At 47.5% G+C, this 21,324-nt stretch overlaps 1 protein-coding gene across 1 annotated transcript in view; it reads left to right on the top strand.

Annotated features, from left to right (window-relative positions):
• ITGA11 (integrin subunit alpha 11) overlaps positions 1-21,324 on the top strand; it is a 101,339-nt gene that overhangs the window by 70,292 nt on the left and 9,723 nt on the right. Inside the window, exons 16-25 of the mRNA XM_063142347.1 lie at positions 295-461; positions 1,707-1,849; positions 1,988-2,098; positions 2,734-2,819; positions 3,667-3,874; positions 10,434-10,532; positions 17,337-17,413; positions 19,690-19,779; positions 19,980-20,070; positions 20,166-20,279. Coding sequence (XP_062998417.1) covers positions 295-461; positions 1,707-1,849; positions 1,988-2,098; positions 2,734-2,819; positions 3,667-3,874; positions 10,434-10,532; positions 17,337-17,413; positions 19,690-19,779; positions 19,980-20,070; positions 20,166-20,279 — 1,186 coding nt within the window. The remainder of the gene's footprint in view (positions 1-294; positions 462-1,706; positions 1,850-1,987; positions 2,099-2,733; positions 2,820-3,666; positions 3,875-10,433; positions 10,533-17,336; positions 17,414-19,689; positions 19,780-19,979; positions 20,071-20,165; positions 20,280-21,324) is intronic.

Below are 21,324 nucleotides of genomic sequence, written 5' to 3'. Positions count from 1 at the left end.
CTCTTTGTTGTCCAAACCATGATTTCACATACTAGTTTTAAGCCATGGTTTAGCTATGCTTAAGAAACACTTAACTATGGTAAAGGAACACATACCATGGTTAAGTGTTACACCCACATGTAGCCTACGTGACTTTTTCTATGCCCAATTCTGTCCTACACAACAAGAGCTTTACACAATGCTTTAAATCTTGCTGCGGTGACTCTAATTGAACTTCCAGCTCTGAGCCACATATCTGTACTGTACTGGTAATGAATTTCTGGGATAGCTCAGACTTTGCTTCTTTCCTGTTAGGTCCCGCAGTGTTGTCCAAATCAATGCCAGCATCCGGTTTGAGCCATTCAAAATCAACATCTTCAACAAGGATTGCATACGGAACGGGAAGGATGCCACTTGTCTATCTGCATTTGTTTGCTTCACTGCCGTTTTCCTCTCAGCTCATTTTCAAATGGCAAGTTTGGGTAAGTGACAATCCCTGCTCAACCATCTGGATTTGTTCTCACCACAAAGTGACAATGCTGCTGGCCTCTGAAGAGACTGAAGTTTTAATTTGCATTGCGCCCCTGCCCTGAGACTCAGAGCATATCTTCATTAAGGGGAAAAAACACACCCTTACCAGTTTTTCTTCTTCCGGGGCGACCACGTGATTGGTAATTGAAAACTTCCCCTCTCGGCAATGCTCCATAAAGTTAAACAAAACAGCGCCATCTAGTGGCCCGTGATATCCCACGATAATTTTAAATAGTGCATTATTTCTGATCTTTTTAAAAGTAAGATTACTGGGGGAAGGTGTGGGAGATGTCCTGGAGGTTGACTGCATTGTGTAAAGGACCCGCAAACTTCTGTGAGTGGCCAATCATGAGTATGCAATAAATCACTCATGCAGAGAAGCTCTCAGAGCAGGCAGGTAGCAAGAGACAAAACATGTATAGTTAGTTAAAGCTCATTTATACATCTATAAGAATTGGTATAACTAAGAACATGAGTTGGGAAATCCCTTGTTTAATTCTTGCCTCCACCAGGTGGTTTTAGGTAGCCACCATCTCTCAGCCTTCCCACTCCCCTCCCCATACACACGTCGGCAAGATAGGGTTAATAATACTGTTTGCGTTTATTTGAATCGGAGCCATCACAGCTCACACTCATAAGCTGTATGGATGAACAGTGACTATTTATTCCCCCATACACCCAAGGGAAGATGACATTTAATCATTACTTGCTGTGAGTACAGACATGTTTTTATTACATAAGCATGTAAATGCTTATGAAAGGCAGTTGTAACAGCACCAGAAATACTATTTTCCCACTGCTTATGTGCTGTAAGAATTTGCTGCACAATTTGCTGCATAGTTCCAGATGTACAGCAAAAGACAATTAGAGGTGGAGAGAGAATGGATAATCCTCTTTTTTTGGATTCCAAGCACCTATGCTTCCTAAAACCACATGGTGCCCAATGAGTATTAAAGAATATAGTTTAAAATGTGGACTCTGGACTCAAGATGGTTCTGTAATTTACTCTGTGTGACTATAAACTTTTGACAGGTTTTTGACTTGTAAGCTGGTCCATTGGGTTGGATGTTAAGATTTTTTAAAGATGTTTATCTTAATTTTTGACTTTTATTGTTGTTAACCACCTTGAGCACTAGTTCCTGGTAGAAAGGTGGCGTATAAATTAAATAAATAAACAAAATTATTTATTATTTCAGCATTGAACTACAACATCACCATTGATGAGCGACGGTATATCCCACGAGCCCACCTAGATGAAAATGGAGACAGGCTCACTCACAAGGCGGCCACGTTGTTTGCAGGGCGACAGCACTGTGAGAGGCTCAATTTTCATGTCTTGGTAAGTGCTTGCTTTGAGCCATGCGTGTCCTGACTGTTTACAAGCCAGCTGTTTTCAATACACCTTTTTTATTATTATTAGTGGGTTTGGCTCTTCGTCCAAAGTGAGGCTAATGGGAATTCCTTGTTCCTTTCCTAGGATACAGCCGATTATGTGAAGCCAGTGACTTTCTCCATTGATTATGCCCTGGATAGTCCTGATAATGGTCCAGTAATGGATGACGGCTGGCCAACCTCGCTGAAAGTGGCTGTGCGTAAAAGTTCATTACATTGGAGTGAAGGTGGAGCCTTGAAAACATTGCAGTGAATCGTGTTCTTTGAGCAGCATTTCCCATTGTTAAGGTCCAGGGGCTCTTTCAACAGAAGAGTTTGGCCTTCAAGAGCCAAGAGCTTGACAGCAAGGATGGAGGCGGTGCAGCGGTGGTGGTCAGAGATGTGTTGTAGACAGAGGAACATGGGGCAGCAAAACAGGGGCTAAGGGGTGTTTTTGTATAGCATTATGTGTACTTATGGCAAAAAGTGGCTGAACATTTGTATAAATCAATCAATAACAATTTGACAGGCTGCCTGAACATATATATAAAAAAGGGGTATGCCTGTTTAGATGCCTCCTGGTTCTCACTAAATTGCCGGTGGTTTTCACAGATCAGATTGAAGAACCCCAAAACAACCAACACGCTTCGCACCGTCTTTGCGGGCAGATGGCAATCCCAAATCTTTCTAATCATTTCAGTGTTTTAAAGAATATTGTGCTGCACTTCAGGATGCTGATGATGCCTGGTGTGTGTGTGTGTTTGTGTGTGTGTGTTTGTTTGTGTGTGTGTGTTCCTCTTCGTTGTCCCCTGTACAAAACAAGAATCCAAACGTTTTCCCTCTATCCTATAGGTACCTTTCTGGAACGGATGTAACGAGGATGAGCACTGCATTCCCAATTTGGTTCTTGATGCTAAAACCGATATTCCCAGTGCCATGTGAGTAGATGATCTGGAGAGAGGATCCAGGAAATCATGCCAATGAATGTGGGGGATTTGGGAAATCAGATTGCAGGGCTAGCCATAAGAGATTATTGGAAGAGGTCACCCTGAATTTGGGGGTCTCTTTCTTTTCTCTTTGCCCCTGAGCTGGCAGGATCTGTTTGCAGTAAACAGCACATCCAGTTGCAAAGAGCAACATGGGTGGGGATTTGGGATGGGAAACTGGACTGAGAGCACAACACTGGATCAGGGCCCCATGGCTGCTTTTCTTTTGAAATAAAAGTGGCAGTGTTACGCACAGTGGTTAAAACAGGAAGAAGTGTGATTCGCGTAATATGTAGATTCATAGATTCATAGAATAGCAGAGTTGGAAGGGGCCTACAAGGCCATCGAGTCCAACCCCCTGCTCAATGCAGGAATCCACCCTAAAGCATCCCTGACAGGTGGTTGTCCAGTTGCCTTAGGTAGAACATAGAACCTAATGTACATAGAACCTAATGTACGTTAGGTTCATCTCTATATCCAGCTTGAGGAAATTCATTAGGAACACCCTTCTAGTTAAAAGACCCTCCCCGCTGCCCCCAGCATCACATCAGAAGAGCTTCCAGTAGAATCTGAAGGCTCATGCCTTCCTCCCCACAGCCCTTCACCTGAGCTGCTGCTGCTGCCACCCCTGTCCAGGTCCTGGGCCTGCCCATCCCTTGGTCATGCTGTGTGTGACCACGGCCCTTTGGCCATTGATAGGCCAGCCCTGGGTGACAATGGGAATCTCCTTTGCACACACTTGTAGGAAGGGTGCGCACTGCTGCTTTGGCTGCTGCTTTAACGTTTGCTCTTTTCATAGGGAGTATTGCAGACGTGTCCTGAGAAGGTCGTATTCGGATTGCTCCGCCTACACGCTGTCTTTTGATACCTCCATTTTTGTCATAGAGAGCACCAGGAGGAGGGTGGCGGTAGAAGCTACGCTGGAGAACAGAGGAGAAAATGCATATAACACCGTTCTAAACATTTCCTTCTCAAGAAACCTACAGTTTGCAAGCTTGATCCAGAAGGTATGGAAACCCTTACATTCTCTCTCTCAGGGTAGGAGAATTTTGCATTCGCTGGACTAAGGGCTGAACGAAAAGTCGTGTTAACTTCATCTTTGCGTTCAGACGATGAATCACAGCGCCCGTGGGCGTCAAGCTAAATATGGAACCACTGCTTGGGGGCTGTTGTGTCATGCAAACATGGCAAGGGTGGTTATTCAAAGATTAAACAAGAGGCCTTGGGTTATGCAAGTGTTGTTTAACCCTCACATATCCTGCATTTGCCAGGTTTGTATGACACAACAACCCCTGAGTGGGGACTGCATACTCAAAATGGTGGCACCATGTGCCCTGCATGTGCCACAGTGTAGGGTGGGCTGTCGTGTCATGTGAACAGCCCCATTGTGTATGTTTTTTTTAAAAAAAATGCAACTAATGACCAGCGTGGGGGCGGATAATTACATTAGGTGAGGAGGGACGTTTAACCCAAGAGTGCTGCAATCAATAGCTTCAAATAAGCCCTTTTCCTCAGGGTGAAATTCCTCTTCCCCACCTGCTCCAATCCTGATATTTGCTTTTTAACGACATGCACGTTAAATGCAAAGATGCATTTAATATCACATCCGGTAGAATAGTGCACTACACATTACACATCAGTGCATGAAATTCAAACCTGAAGGCCACGTCTTTCCATGGGTTGGAAACGGTTGCAGGGGAAAGGTAGTGGATGACAGAAAAAAGTTAAGCACCTCCACTGGTGCTCATGTGCAAATCAGCCTCCTCCAGAGCTACTGTGTCTGCAACAGCCTTCCCCAGCCTGGTGTTGCTGGCAGGCAGCATGACATTGGCCATGCTGGTTGAGGTTGATGACAGTTATAGTCCACCTTATCTGGAGGGCACCAGGTTGGGAAAGGCTAGTCCAAAAGAAGCAGCCATCAGGTTTTCATTAGATGAATTCATCTGTAAAATGTAGTCCCACCCTCAGAATCTACAGCATCTGTAATGCATAAGCCAGCCCTTCCGCACTGCTCTCCTTCCAGAACCGTTTGTCTGGTCTTATTCTGGAAGAAGGGTGCTGTCTCTGGTGTGGTGTAAACAGGCCCAGCAAGGCCAGAGGGTGTCTTGCCCACTGGTGTCTGTGTGTGTGTTGCTGCCCTGACTTTCCACGGTTTCTGGTCACCCTCGGGGTTACTCAACTGCACCCCTCCTTTTCCCTCCTTTGAATATAAGCTCTGCCTCAATTATCCAGTTCCAATGAATAGACAGATCTCCTGGCAACTGGCCTTGCTCAGCTTTGGACAAATATAATAAATTTTCCCTATGACCTGACAGAATTCACTGCCATGAAATGCAGTGATGGTTGTTTCAAAGCTTTGGACAACTTCACGCGACATCATAGACATATTTCCCCTGGAGAGTGCAACTTCCCTTATGAGTCAAGTCAGTGGGTTTCTCCCATTGCCCCGTGATCAGTCCTGGAGCAGAGGAGCTTCACGGAGAACCCGTCTGAATGCTTGTTCACAGAGCGATTTTTCCTCGGCAGAATCCGTTCTCTTCAACATGTTAAGGACCCAACTGCCTATCCTGGATTGGGCGTAGGGTCCATCAGTTCTCACGTTGGCTAACTAGATGTTTTTCAGGAGGCACAAGTGGAACACGAAGGTGTTTCTTTTCCTCCCATTTGTTCCCAGTGTCCAGGGGTGAAGTTGCACTTCACTGGGGATGCGGAGCACTCTTGAGCATAACTGAATTTATGGCTGAGCTAATCATAGCACTTCCAGATCCACGGCATCCTCTTGAAGCTTTACATTTTCTTCCCCCTCTGTTGTTTTGTTCTTTAAAAAAAAAAAGTTGAAGAGACTGCAGAAGTATTTCCTGTATCTTCTGAATTCCCAGAGCCAGTAGAGCCTTGCTTGCAGATGCATTAATTGAACAATGTGGGACAAATAAAAAGCACAGCAGTCTCCAATTCCTGGTTCTACTCTCATGAGTTAAGGCACGGTGCTCCCCCAGAGTCCTGCTGTTTGTTCCTTAAATGCAGGGCTTAGTTGGGAGCATCCAGAGCGTGTTCAAAGGGGAGAGAGCTGAGCTTGCCAGGAAGGTTGAGGCTCAAATTCAGACTCTGTCAGTGGCCTTAGGTAGGGCAACTGGCTGGCACCCTAGACAAACCATGCAATTGGCGCCCTAAACCCCAAAGCAGATCTAGGCTGATGTTTTTGGTAAACTGGGAAGCAGTTTGCCCCTATTTTCCTGCTTTTAGAATCGTAGAGTTGGAAGGGGACTATAAGGCCATCGAGTCCAACCCCTTAAGTCCCTTAAAGCAGGAATCCACCCTAAAGCATCCCTGACAGATGGTTGTCCAGCTGCCTCTTGAAGGCCTCTAGTGTGGGAGAGCCCACCACCTCCCTAGGTCATGGGTTCCATTGTGGTACTGCTTGAACCACAATGCTTGAACCGCACTGTACACGGGAATTGAGATAATGACACCTTCTTTATTTTATCTGTTTATTATTATTATTAGTAGTAGTAGTAGTAGTAGTATGGATCATCCCCACGTGGTCCCTCGCCCCTGGCCTCAGGCAAGACATGATCTCTAAATATTTTCCATCTATAAAATGGGAAGAACAGTGATTTTCCTCACTGGTTTATTGTGACCGCAAACACAATAGAGAACGCATTGTAAGCTAGATGTTTTCTGACCATTGGCCGTGCTGCCAGGGGCTTCTGGGAGTTGAAGTCCATGAGGCACCCTATAGTAGGGATGGGCAGCCTGTCACCTGGGGCCACACGATGCCCCCGGCCTAACTTCAAAAGCACCCTGAAAGGGATCAGCTCAGAGCTCTGGTGGTGAGAGGGATGGTTCCTTCCCAGCAGCCTGGGACACATGCAAAAAAGGGGTGCCCCACCCCTCTGCCTCTGCCCCATATGCTGCCAACAGTCCCGAGGGAATGCTGCCCTCCACAGTAGGAGGATTCCCCACCTCACACCTTCCAGGAAGCTGAGGGGGTTAAGGATGGGTGCATCTGAATCTGTTTTTGGTTACTTTTTCTATAGCTGAGAATTCTGACTGAGAATGAATTCCGTAGCCCAACAGAATTCAAACAAATAAAATACTGCACCGGACCAGTGCCCATCAGGATACAGGAAGGCCTTATACTTTCTGTCGGTATTGGATTGTCCCCAAGAACCATAAAATACATCGCCTTGCCTGTTCGATGACTTCCATGGAAGAAACACAGCTTGTGGGTGCACGCAATGGCCCCTTAGCATTATCAGCATAGGCTCACATGCACCATGGGAAGCACCAGCCACTCCAAGCACATTTTCAGTGGTTGCCCATCTAAATGGGTCGCCACATGGCTTCACCTGCATCGTGCTACATTTTCCAGATGCCCAAGTGCAAAGACCTCCTCTGCTATGCTTGACGGAAGGCACATTTCTGCCCTCTGCCATCCTCAAACTCCACCAGCCTTCCCACTTGCAATGGCACGGGGTGGCTTGAGCACGGTGCCTGGTAATCTACTTGCCTAGAAGCAAGAGCTACTTGTCCCAGGAGAGGGTTTAACTCCAATATATTCAGATGATTTACAACTTTGTCCATTTTGCTTGCGGCTTCCAAAAGCCCCCCCTCCCCTCCCCTCGCCCCTGCAAGCTGCCTGTGCTACCATGGCCAAGTTTCAGTCAGAGGTGAATTTTTCCTGCTGAGTTATTGTTCCTCTGGAAATAAGAGGCTTAGACCAGAGAGTGAGCTCCAGCGTTGAGCTGGGCCAGCTGATGCCACGGCGAACGCTCCATACGGACGATGGAAGAAGGCGTGGGTTTGCCAAGCATCTGTTCAGCACTTGAGGGACAGCTAGGGCTCTGCTGACAGCCAGCCCTCGAAGCCAGCCAACGTCTGGGAATGCTTTATTAAAGCATGTCTCTCATTTATAATGTTCATATGGCACCATCCACGTCAGCTCCTTTGTCATCCTGAGTCTTGCCTGTCTGGGCCTCGATCAAGGCAGCCTCCTACCCCGGCATCAGCCCGACGTGTTTGTCATTCTTACGGTGCTGCGAAACCCACCCCTGGTGTCTCCAACAGGGTGGTGAGAGCAGTGAGGGGTAGACCTTAAACAGCTCATCTTGCTTCAAGGGAGGAGGACACGTTTTGTGAGGAGGGGGGCACCCACCACGTATCAGGCTTTGATGTTGAAGCCACAGGTCTAGCAACCTTCTGTGCTGTGCTGTTTCTTTTCACTGCTACTCTTTATGCGAACCATGTGCCAGGCCCTGCACAGGACACACAAGCATCAGGCCCTGTCCCAGAGTGCTTAGAGGCAGTCATGTTAGCTTACAGCCAGATTCGGGGCAATGTTACTGAATGCTGCCCCATCTCCTTGGCTGCTGCATGTGTTCTCTGGGGCAGACCCACCTCTGAAAACCTCTCCTGCAGGAGACCTGAAAAGGCTGTTGCCCCTGAGGAATGCCTCTGCTGCCGGACTCGGAACGCAAAGAGCATAACGGCAGGCCGCTCGGTTCCCCTTCTGCCCGTTTTCTCCAGCTGCAGTCCCTTTCGGAAACGCCACAATGACGACAACCCCGGTCTGGGGTCCACCACACCCTCTTTCTGCGTCCAGCTTGACAACGGCTCTGAATGACACTGCTGTGCCTCCACATAGGAGGCTGGCTGCTGCCACCGCAGCCCCTTTTCCGGCGTGGCTTGCGATGCCAATGCAATGGCGCAGGCTGCACGGCGGGAGCAGGGGGGGGGGGCAGCCAAGCCTAAGCATGGATTAACTGACAGACGGTTTGGTTACCGTCCTTCTCCTATCTTGCCATTTTTAATTGATCCCTCATCAGTTATATAGCCATGAGAGCCTATGATGGAACCCCAAGGCGCAGAGCAGATGCCGGGAGGAGGAACAGGGGTGAGGGGGCGTCACCTATGGCCTTTCCACACGTCGTACCGAGGCCGCTTCTAAGCGACCCCAGTGCGACCCCAAACCGATCGTCTAGCTTACCTTTGGAAGAGACGAGGAAGAGGCGTCCTTGCCACCGCCGCCTCCACCCACCGAACTCCTCACCGGCCGGCGAGGAGAGCTCGGCGGAAGAAGGCGGGGTGGAGAGCCTTCTTCTGCCGAGCTCTCCGAGCTGGCTGGCGAGGAGGGAGGTGGGTGGCGGCGGCGGCAAGGACGCCTCTTCGTCGTCTCTTTTACAGGCAAGCTACACGATCATTTTCGGGGTGCACTGGGGGCAGATGGAAGCGCCCTGAGTACAACGTGTGGATGTGCCCCTACACTTCCTGCTTGTGAGCTTCCCAAAGGCACCTGCTTAGATGCTGTTGAAAAGTGACGGCTGGACAAGGCAGACGTGTTTGGCCTGATCCATCGCGGTGGTTCTTTATGGCATTGTTACATGCAGCCATTCACAGGATTAAATCTCAGTTGGGATGACTCCTGTTTGGACCTTGGAAATATCCTCCTCCCATTGTTCAAACCTGAACTGTAGTAAATAGCGAAGTGTTGAAAATGTATGGAAGCGCTTTCCCGTGTGTTTTGGACAGGCTGTACTCTCCATCCCTCTCTATTAGTAAATATGCTGAGCTTGCTGCTGAGGCCTTGCTGATCCGCTGAGCATCAAGTGTCCCCCTTCTGTTGGTTTAAAAAGCTTGCCAGTGGAAAATTGCAGGAAAGAAAAGCGCAAAAGCCTCTCTCTCTCTCTCTCTCCTGATGGATTACTCCAAACTAACCAAAGAAAAACATTAGGAGATGGAACCAGAGTAAACACAGGAGCAAGGGACTAAAAGGAAGATTCTGTCCGTGTGTAAAAAGCAGCTTGGAGGCACCTACCTATTCCAGATGCAGAAAGGAATCTCCTAAGGGCAGTGGAATATCAAGCAGGGGGAGGGGCACAAACTCCCAGAGAGGGATAGAACCCTGAAGCGGAACGTGGGTGTTCTTCCTGCACCAGCCAGGGCTTGGATAGCCGGAATGGAGGCCTGAGTTGCCTGAGCAGGGCAGGAGGCAGGAGTCCTCACTTGCTCTGTTGCTTTGGGAAGATGGCAGCTCTCAACCAGCGGCTTCTTTGCTGTTGTGTTTCCCTGTGCAAATTTGTAGGATCAGATCTGGGATCAGATTTCCCATGTCAAAATGCTTTTGCAAATCACCTTTTATTTAAGGAAAAATACAGCAGCTTAAGTGGCTTGTCGCAAACATCCATAGTCCTCACTAAACAATTAAAATCCAGAATTTTCAGATTCCGCATCAGAGCTTTGTCATTTGAGTTGATTGGAGTCATCTTTTGGGACATGACTAAAATGGCTGATTCGTCTGCAAATAAAAACAACGACAGCATCCCCTGCAAGGTGCTGTTTCTCGTGCCAATCTGTCTCTAGAGTGATTTTGTGGTCCAGTCCTTCCATGGTGTGGAATTGTGTCTGAAAAAAGCAATGTAGTTTCATGCAATACAGGAAGGAGTGACATATACCAGGCAATGACACACCATTTTAAGTTGCCTTTTCAGGAGACCTTTTTGCAACCTACATCTCATACAAAGCTAGCTGTAATTTGCAACCTACAACATTCTTTCACTTTCATTTCAGGACGACCTGGACATTAACATAGAATGCATGTCTGAAGAGAAGCATCCAAACAGGAGAGTTTGCAATGTCAGCTACCCGTTCTTCCGGGCCAAAGCAAAGGTAGGGATGGAGGCACATAAAAGAACCCATGAAACAGAACAAGCATCAGTCAAGGCAGAAGAGGGAGAGACCAGGGTAATCCGAGGTCACAGCATGCTTTAGGTCATTAAGTGGCAGAGAGTAAGCTGGGACATAATGAAGAAATAGGTTCTGGGAGGGGGTGGAGCTGAGCACATGCGTGGCATGTAGAAGCATGTGTGTGGCGTGATGACGCTAGCCCCTGCTTCTCCAGGTAGGGCAAGGAAAGGATCCAGCCTGAAACCCTGGAGAGCCACTGCTGCCAGTCAGTGTCGACAGTACTGGGATAGACTAAGAGCTCCATTACACCTAGGAAGAAACGCTGGCTACTGTCGCTTCTCCGTCATCGCACAGTTACCTCCTGTTTGAAAACAGGAAGTAAACAAGGACCACGAGGCCCATTCAGTTGGGCGCTCTAATCATGCTGCTTCTCCCACATAGGGTGACCATATGAAAATGAGGACAAGGCTCCTGTATCTTTAACAGTTGTATTGAAAAGCAAATTTCAGCAGGTGTCATTTGTATATATGGAGAACCTGGTGAAATTTCCCCTTCATCACAACAGTTAAAGCTGCAGGTGCCCTGCCCTCTTTTAAATCTGGTCACAGTATAGCTGCAGTATAGCTCCTGCAGCTTTAACTATGGTGATGAAGAGGAAATTTCATCAGGCGTAGCATGCATACCAATGACACCTGCTGAAATTCCCTTTTCTATGCAACTGTTAAAGATACAGGAGTCCTGTCCTCCTTTTCATAGGGTCACCCTACTCTCACGCACAGCAGGAGAGAGCAGCAACTTCAGTTTAAAAAATATTTCAGCTTTTTTCTGGATTTTCTTGTGGCATAAGGAAGGCCAGAAGGGGCGGAAGGCATGTGGGAGGCAGATGACGTCATGTGAGCTACCTCCGAGGAATCCGTGAGTGCCCAGTCACAAGTGTGCAATAAAACGCTTGTCGGATGGAGCTCTAACTCCGAATAAGGCAACTGCCTCTGATCCTGTGTTCTGGCACAATCAGGAACCTAAGGGTAAATGGTAGGGAACAGATGCAGAAACCATGCAAGATTCAGGACAGATTCAAAGAGCATTGGGGCAGGGCACATGGAGGAAGGAACAAGCAAAATCCAAGGGGGATTCCACACGTCGTACTGAGGGCGCTTCCATGCGCCCCCAGTGAGCCCCAAAGCGATCGTGTAGCTTGCCTGGAAGAGACGAGGAAGAGGCGTCCTTGCCGCCACCGCCACCGCCACCCACCTACCTCCTCGCCAGCCGGGTCGGAGAGCTCAGCGGAAGCTGAGCTCTCTGACCTGGCCGGCGAGGAGGTAGGTGGGTGGCGGCGGCGGCGGCAAGGACGCCTCTTCCTCGTCTCTTCCAGGCAAGCTACACGATCGCTTTGGGGCTCACTGGGGGCGCATTGAAGCGCCCTCAGTACGACGTGTGGAATCGCCCCAAGGCACACCTTCATGGTAAGGCAAAGCCACGGAGCTCTAAACAGACCAGCCTATCAGCAGCCGCTTCCTGTTGGCGGAGCTGCTGGGAGGCTGGAGGTTGGTGGCTCCGGTTTCGGTGGGTCTTGGGGGGGGCACGTTTCAGCACCTTGGAGAGCTCCTTTAGAGGTCTAGTTGGTTTTGATTGAAAACCAGAATGGATCCACAGAGCCACCAGCCTCCACTGGTCTGAGCTTGCATGCCAAGCGGGGTTAGGACTGAGGAGTGATTCATGACTCTGGGAGAATGATCCCAAAGAGGAAACAAAAAGATTGAGAACAACCCTGCTGCCAACCACCAGTTTCAAAAAATCACTTTTGAACTCTCCCACTTGCACCTGACTGATTGGAGGGCTGGAAGCTGTGAGACGCTTAGCAACCATTCATACCTCTTCCTCACTCATTGAGGGACATTGGCATTCTAGATGTTGCTGGGTTTTACATCTGTTCCTCCAGAGGTGGCCTGTAAGGTGTGTGTCAGGCCCACAGAACTGCCCCAACTGGCCCAGGGCGTCTCTTCTTCTCCATCCTATCACCACTGACTTGATCTGCTGGCAACCCAAGTCCAGACACCTCATGGCCATGGCTCCTTGCACCCATCCCATCTGCTTTGTCAGGAAGCGTGATGGCCACCAGGACAGGGGTGCCAGCAAGCACCACACTGTGTGTGTGTGTGTGTGTGTGTGTGTGTGTGTGTGTGTGTGTGTGTGTGTGAGATGATCACTCGGGAGCTTGAAGTTTAGGGCGTGGGTTGGCTCTGCCCAGAATTTAATTAAGTAGGTGTCTTGCACCTAATCCCACCTAATCCCAGTTGCTTTCTCAGTGCAGTTTATTAGGGATTCATTCCACACACGTGAATTATTGGAACATTAACATTTTACATTTTTCAAGTCTGTATAGCAGTGCTGGAAAGTCAACTTCGGAATTAATTGATCAGCTAAGGGATTTCAACTTCAGTAAGGTAGCTCAGAAACCTAAGAGCCTGTGGGCAGTCAAACTAAACCCAGGATGACTGAGCTCCCAAACTGTCGTTTTAATCCTCCAGAGCAGTTTAACTTGGGTGATGTGGCCCCAATTTCCTCTGCTCCTTCATGAGTCATGTTATTCCTGTTTTGCAGCACTTGGGTTGTGTGGGGGTGGTATTAGACTCATTCTCTTTTGTTCTCATCTAGGACATTTTAGACCCACATTAGATTCTTGGAGCTGTCAGACCGTCCTCTTAACTTTGTCATGGGAAGGAACTTTGCGGAGATGAGAGACTTCAGTGGTTGTTGAGCTTTAGGGCTGTTGATAGCCTTGTCAGATAAATTCCTCCTTACCTTTTATGGCTTGTTTTTGCCAGAGTTAGTTCATTTCAGTTAAAGATACTGGCATTCCAAATGCTCCAAACCAGATGTGACTGCAATACCGAATGTCATAACCCATCCCTAAGATGGCGTAATGAAAAGTAGGTTTTATTGTTCCTTGTCATTTTTTGGTATGCAAAGACTTCATTCCATCTAATAACAACCCTGTAAGGTCAGGTATACTTGTGAGGAACTGAAGTTGAAAAATAAGAACATGTTCAGAGCAGACAGTTCAAATTCTGGGGATCAGCTAAATGTAATGTTCCAGTGCCGGAAGGCTAAACGTTCAAGGCGCTTTCTGCCCTTGCCAGTCCAAATATTTACAGAATGCGCTGTTGAAGAAGCTCAGGAGGTGCTGCGCTTGAGGGGCGTCCTCTGGTGCCTGGCTCCAGGGACTCTTCCTGTTCTACCAGCTATAGGAGCAAACTCGTCTGTGGGCAAACTCCCGCTCACTGCAGACCCTCCAAAATCTGAGCCTGACCACTGTTAGGAAGCATTGTTTTGGGACTGCCCTTTGGGAATCGGGGTTAGCATGGCGCATTTCACTGACACTTCTTTCAGTCTTGCTGGGGAGACCCACACACTGAGGTTGCCATGCCATGCATCTGATGAAGTAAGCTCTGGCCCACAAATACGCCTACCGCAACACATGTGCCAGTCCTTAAAGTGCAACAGCATCCTCTGCTGACTCTTTTCCTTTTGTTGCCTTCCCTGATCCAACAGAACGAGGGGCCGCATACAGACCTCAAGCCATTTTACTCAAAACAGACGTTAAAAAGAGGTTTTGCAGGGGGCGAGGTGGGCCGGGCTCTTGCCGTTCCTTGCAATTCCTGCTGCAGTTCCACATCTATTCCTCAGCAGCAGCTTCAGAGCAGACCAAACTGGCGTGGACTTGCCTGTGGCCATCCAGGGACATAGCTGAGCTGATGTATGAGCTCACCTCTCCCACATCCACCCTTACTAGGCAGTCCAACGTAGGCCCAAAGAGTTGTCATTTGACAACTGTGACTCTTCCAGTGCCAACCCTGGCCCCTCCTTTGAGAGCATCCCTGAATGTCGTCCTCTTCGGTACACAAGCCCAAGTCCATACCCCACAGACACAAATGGTCTCGGAGCAGCACATGCTGTGCATGAAGAAGACCCTTGCCTGTCATCCCCAGTGAAACCACCTCAGGTAGGAAGGCCGGGCACGGCCTCTCTCTCTCTCTCGCTGCTTAGCACCCTAAGGACAGAAGAAGGGTCCTGCTGGATAAGATCAAAGGTCCACTTCCTTCAGCATCCTGATTCCCACAGTGGCCCACCAGATGCCTCTGGGAAGCCCACAAACGAGACAATGTGGGGAGCCACCTTCTGCTGCTGTTTTTCTCAGCCACCAGTGGTATCCAGAGGCAATGCTGCCTCTGAGCTCAGTGGTAGTATAGAGCCATCATATAACCAACATGATTAAGAGCCATTGATGACCCCCATGGGCCGTAGGCAAACCCATCTGCCCTCCAAATTCAGATATATATATATATGGGTGGGGAATGGTGTCCGTAGCAACTACGGAGCACCAAAAGGGTCAAAACTAGCTTGGTGCTCCATAGCCACTATGGATGCAATTTAAACATTTTTAAAAATTATTTTTTATTTATATTCCCCCCTCCCTCCCCCCGGGCGGGATCTGGCAGGCAAAAGCGGCCCCCGGAGCTCCAGCCGTTGCCCACTACTGGCATATAGTCATCGGTGGAGCATTGCTCCCAGTCAGGGTAGACCAGCCTCTCCCAACCTGGTAAGCGCCAAATGTTTTAGACTACATTTCCCATCAGCCCCAGCCAGCATGGCCAATGATCAGGGATGAAGGGGGTTGTAGTCCAAAACATCTGAAGGCCACCAGGGTGGGGGAAGCTGGATAGGCAGTACTGGGCTGGACTCTGGAGGAGTTTTATTTCCACAGTCACCTCAGCCAGCATTCTTCACCGGACATTGAGATGTTCAAGACTAGGAACCACATTTGGCAGCAGGACCTTTCCCAATCTTTGCATTTCACTTACTTGAATCTTTAAACAGAAAACATTTCACCAAGCTGTCGTATATGATATACCTGGGAAATGTATTATCTTCCATGTACAATAGGCTGGAGGGGAAAGTATTGGAAGATATACAAGCAGACTTTGTTCAAGCGAAGTAGAAGGCAGGGGGAGACTTCCCACATTCAGAACAGAATATTAGATTGAAACTTTGCTTGGCAAGGAATTGACAATGATGGATTTGATCCCATCAATGTGCTGGGATTTAGTCCCTGCAATAAAGCAACTCTGTGTGTTTTGGGGCCATAAAATACTATCGTAATGCATCTGTATGGCATTGAATAGTTACTGCTTTGCCAAAATGTAGAGAAGCCGAAAATGGAAAATCCAGCCCAGGGAGCCCAAGGAGAGTTTTAATACGATAATCAGCTGTGCACAAGCCTTGGGCACTTCACGAATCCTCCTACCTAAAGACCATCACATTGCATTGTGGTTAAAACATATTGTTTGGCAGCCACTCCGCCTCACCCCTTTTCAAAAGACGACGTCTCCCAGGTAGGTCAATCGGGCAGCACCCTACAACTGATCAGACACGCGAAGCATCTTCTCCAATCTCTGTTGCAATCAAACACCGGGGGAGGGGGAACCCTCCCCCAAGGGCTTTCACATCGTTTTTCAAGGGTGATCGACAGAACCTTTGGTTGGGATCTTATTTCAAGTTGGGTGACGGAAGCTTGAATCTCTACATCCACCATAAGCCTGTCTCTGATACGCCTTATTGGTGTAGCAGATGCTTCTCACAGTGAGTTACCACATGCCATTTTTTTTAAAGCTAACTCAGTCTGAAGTAGCCCAAATTATTTTAAGAGTCAATGGCCTGGTTCACATGACATGAGGATGGTTAATAAGCCTCAGTGGCTTGTTAGAAAACCCCATGTGTGCCCGTCACATGCTGGGTTATTTCCCTAATTATCCTTCCTGGGAATGGGTTGTTGTGATGTGTGAAGCCAGCAAGAGTGGATTAACAAACCATGCGGCAAGCCTACAACAGAGCATGGGTTCTGGGTGGTTTGTTAACCACCCTGCCACCCACCCCCACTGGGTTCACTTGTATTTTGCTTCTCAAAAAAATATAGATAGAAAAGCATATTAGTAGTACTACTAATAAAAAAACACACACCAAAGGGGTGCTTTGGAAAAGTTATACTAGATGTGTGCTGAGCTATGATAGGTTCACCAGCTGACATCAAAAGTACATCTATTAAAAAAGATGGAAGAATGACATGAAAGACATCTACACCTGTGGAGTTTGTGTTATTTTTCCATCCTTCTAAAAGAAAAAAGTCAGACTTTTTGCAGTAAGGGGGGAAAAAGATATCACCTGCACTGGGAAAACACAGGAGGATTGCAAACAGATGCCAGTGTGTTCTAGATCCTCCATAAAATCTGAGTGAACAATCCGTGGTAATTGCAGAATAAATACCTCATCTGGGAACAGCCATTTCCTCTTGCCAGGAACCCTGGGAATTGTGGTTTGATGAAAAGAGGGCTAGAGATGTCTAACCAAGAAATCTTTCCCTGCATATACTCACCAAACTACAATTCCCAGGAATTCTTGAGAGAAACCGTGGCAATGTGTTGTATAAGTGATATACCTCTTTAGTGTAGATTGACCCTCGAACAAAACTGTGTGCACTTTCTTCTTTGTAGCAAAGTTGTTTGCCAGACAGATAGGATGGACCTGGGCAGCTGTAACCTGTAGCCTAAAGAAAGGGCTCCATTGCCGCATATGGCAACCAGGCTGGGACTTTGGGAGACTGACTAGGATAAGGTGAATTGAGAAAGTTCTGGGACAGAGGGGAAGTTCCATCCTTCACTCCAGGTGGCTGCGGGAAATGTGATGGGCTGCATCTTTTGAAACTCTCCGATTTCTCTTTAATCCCTGCAGGTGGCTTTTCGCCTGGATTTTGAGATCAGGAAGTCTATTTTCCTCCAAAACCTGGAGATCTTTTTGACCGCCAACAGGTTGGCAATAACATTGTTTTTTCTCCTTCCTCTTTTCGTCCATTCACCTAAATAGATCTCTCAGCGCCGCTTATTCCCCAGATGCAAGGCTCCTGGGGCCACCGTGTGCTTCCCTAATGCCTCCCTCAAGTCAGCACATGGAGGCTGCCAAAACATATATAATTATCTAAGCGTGCAGCCTGAGCATGTATTCCCAAAACTCAGGGGGGTATTAAAAAGGAGCATTGCATGATGTATTAAAAGGGAGGAAATGCACAGTATTTTTTTTAAAAAATGCAGAAGCTGAAATCCTAACGACCCACCAGCTCTAGTGCGGAGAAGGCTCCGCGGCTGGGGAGCAGCCAGACCAACAGACCTCAACACAACCCTTCCTGGGTGCGTGGAAGTGATTGCTCAGAGGATTCTGCTAAAGGGACTACTTTCGGCAGTGCCGAAAGTGAAGTTCAGCCAGAGGTTTCATAGTGGAAAGAGGGGAGATTCCATAAAACATTTCAAAATGCTTTTTTCCCTTTCTCATAATATTAGGGCCATATGTAAGGGGTGTGTGTGTGTTTGCTACTCAGCACGCTCCTGGAAGCCCCAGGCATTATGAAAATGAAACTAACTCTGGCTGGTAGAAAATCCATCAAGGCGCATTTGTAAATGACAAGTCCTGCCAGTCAACATCAATGATATGCCAACCTCTCTGGAGGAATAATAACCTTTTTTTAAAAAAAAAACCACTCCCCCTTTACAAATGTATGTCAGCAAATTATACCCCAATCCTAAATCCATTGTCTGGAAAGGAATTGCTATGAAAATGAAGGAACTTGGTTCCCTAATTATTATTATTTTAAAAAAGCATTAAATCTCCAAGTCCCCTGAAGCTAAACGTTGGCTTTGTCAATGAGGGCGCTTCTATGCGCCCCCAGTGCGACCCCAAAGCGATCGTGTACTTGCCTGTTCGAAGAGACGAGGAAGAGGCGTCCTTGCCGCTGCCACCCACCTACCTCCTCGCCGGCGAGGAGGTAGGTGGGTGGCAGCGGCAAGGACGCCTCTTCCTCGTCTCTTCTCCAGGCAAGCTACACGATCGCTTTGGGGTCGCACTGGGGGCGCATAGAAGCACCCTCAGTAAGATGTGTGGAAGAGCCCTCATCAGTTAAAGGCACCTTCAGCAGATGTGCTCACTGCAGTTGTGAGAGAGCAGTAAAATATTGGGAAATGGTAGTCAGCACCACAGTGAGGTTTTCCCACTGGCTCGGTGGACCTCCGGCCCACTGTGAGGCCTATTGAACGACATTAAAAATATTCAACCAATAAATGTGCATAATCCCCTTTGGGGTATGTTGACAGCAGCCAGAATAATACATCACAATTTGGAAGGCAGCTTCAAAAGACAATGAAACCTAAAAGTTAAACAAAATACGGGACTTATTCAAACTACTCAAACTGACTGCTTATAATTAAAAAAAAAACCTGTTAGCAAATATAAGCAATTTGCCTAATATGAGACCAGTTAGCAATTATCTTTTTAGTACAACAAATAAAGTCGCTGATCAATTTATGACTTTGATACAATTTCTTTCTTGGTGGAGTTAATTACATTTTTATTTTTATTTTAGTTATAATAACTGTGCTTTTAGCTCTTGTTTTGTGCACTTTCGCTACACTGGGGGTGGCACGGGGGGGGAGAAAATGATTTACTTTCAAGTAGGTGTGTCTAATATATGAGTGCTAAACTGCATTCACAAAGGCAACGCTTGACATGTGAGGGAAGGTTCTCCAAACGGGGCACCCACGAGCTTAGAGAGCGGAGGGCTGTGTCAACCTTGGTAATACCAGCCATTGGAAAACAATCCGTTTTTCTCTTTGCTTCAACTCAGAGTGGATTAACTCTTCACGCAGCTCATGAATTGTGCACTGTCAGCCAGAAAATCCCCTTTTATAGGTCTATATATCTCACCAGGCCAATGTAGCATTGGCAAGCCGCGAGGGGAAAGTTTTGTCTTCTGCCAAAGTCGCCAGGGGTATAACGGAGAGAAATTGCTGCCCGTGCAAAGGAGATATCTGTGCCAACCTAGCTTTAATTCCACACAGGCAAAACTGAGCGTTGGGTATACTTACCGCTGCTAGCAGCCCACCAGCTCGTTCAGCAAGAGCAGGGCCCACACTTCTTCGAACACGCTGTTGAGGCTCAGCCATCATGTTTTCTTCACTTCAACAGTAGCTTGTTGTGATTGTGTTAATGTGCATCACATCGAGTCACCTAAATGGGCTTCTGCTCTACTGTGTTCTAGCGACAGCGAGGAACAAGAAAGCACGAAAGAGGACAATTCTGCTCTTCTAAAGTTTCCGCTGAAATATGAGACCGACCTCCTTTTCACCAGGTATTTTGGATGGGCATGGAGGGAGGTTTCGTAGCGCTACAATTTGTTATACCGACATTTCTACTGTGTTTCCACTGGGTGTGACTGGGTGTGTATTTAAATGTTACATGCCATCAACAGCCAGAAGCCTGGTTCCTTGGAAGAATCTCTGGTGGGTCAATTTCCTCCAAAGCTAGTTTCTCCTTCTTGCTGTTATTCAGGAGTTCCAGCCAGGACTACTATGAGGTCAAATCAAACAGTTCCCTGGAGAGATATGACAGCATTGGCCCTCCTTTTAATTGCACCTTCAAGGTAAATGGAGCTAAAGGTTCTAAAGATTTGGGGACAGGGGAGAATGGCCCCATGCAGAATGGTAGTGATGATGTTTTGTCTGGTAACTCTTTCAGCTACAGAATCTGGGTCTCTTTCCTGTTGATGGGGTGGCTATCAAAATCACCGTCCCAGTGGCCACACGAGGAGGGAATCGCCTTCTGCAACTCACAAATTTCAATGTGCATGAGGTACCTTTTCCTTTTAAGGATATTCTTTTAAAAACTCAAAGCAGCCTTAAAATGTGCATTATAAATCAGGATGCCCCCATAAAAAAAAGCCTAGCCACAGAAGAATGACTGAAGAAAATCACAAGGTGGGGAGACTTTCCTCTCAAATTTGATTGTGTAGTCAGGCCTTCTCTAGACAAGGCTTTTATTGGCACTCATGGCTTTTTGAGGGTCCTTTACAATGATGTTGTCATCCTCGAGGGCCTCTCCCATGCTTTCTGGCCATTATAGCGGTTTTATTCTTAACAGGGAAAATGCGATAATATTTTTTTATCACGCTTGGAAGTGCTCCAACAGCTGATGGATTTCTGGAATCCTGCTATATTGCAGTATGCCACAGTGCCATCTAGTGGCTGTATTCAGAACTTGCAAAGGAAAAAAAAACACCCAGAGGGAAAAAGCATGTGTAAAGGAGCTGCCGATCTTAGGGAATCTGGAAGCAGAAGCCCCGGTAAAGGTGTAGAGTAAAAGCATGGTGTAGAGAAGCGCTCAAAGCAACATGCCATCACCACACTCAAACTTTCCCTGCCCTTTGCAAGCAACTGCCAGATCCTGGATCAAAACCTTTCTATTTAAGAGAAGAGTTGCTTACAAATTTACTCAATGCACCGAAAGACATGGAAATCTGGTCCTAATTTCTGTGTCATGTAAGCAATAAACACGTTCTGCAGTCTGGTATATTGTGCTCACTTGCAACTTAACCCCCCTGAATGCACATTCCCAGGGTCGTTCAGCACCAATCCTCTCCCTTTGCAGATTGGAGGAACACGGCAGCTCAGGACCCTATTAATAATGACAAACTGCAGGGAGGTTGACAGTGGATACAGAGAAGGGACGCAAGACTGGGGAGCAGATGGCCATGGGGCAAAGTGTCTCTGTCCTCATGAGCTGACACAAGCCAGCAGGAGACAGTGGGAGGGGAGTCCTGCCTACATGTGAATCTGTAGAGCATGTTTACTGCTTACATGGCAAGGTAGCTCAGGCATGTAAACCATTTACATGCTTT

This window comes from Elgaria multicarinata, chromosome 16 (genome assembly GCF_023053635.1).
Source record: "Elgaria multicarinata webbii isolate HBS135686 ecotype San Diego chromosome 16, rElgMul1.1.pri, whole genome shotgun sequence".
In the NCBI taxonomy this organism is placed as follows: domain Eukaryota; kingdom Metazoa; phylum Chordata; class Lepidosauria; order Squamata; family Anguidae; genus Elgaria; species Elgaria multicarinata.
Note: the sequence above shows the minus strand (reverse complement) of the source record. Positions and strands in the feature narration are given on the sequence as shown.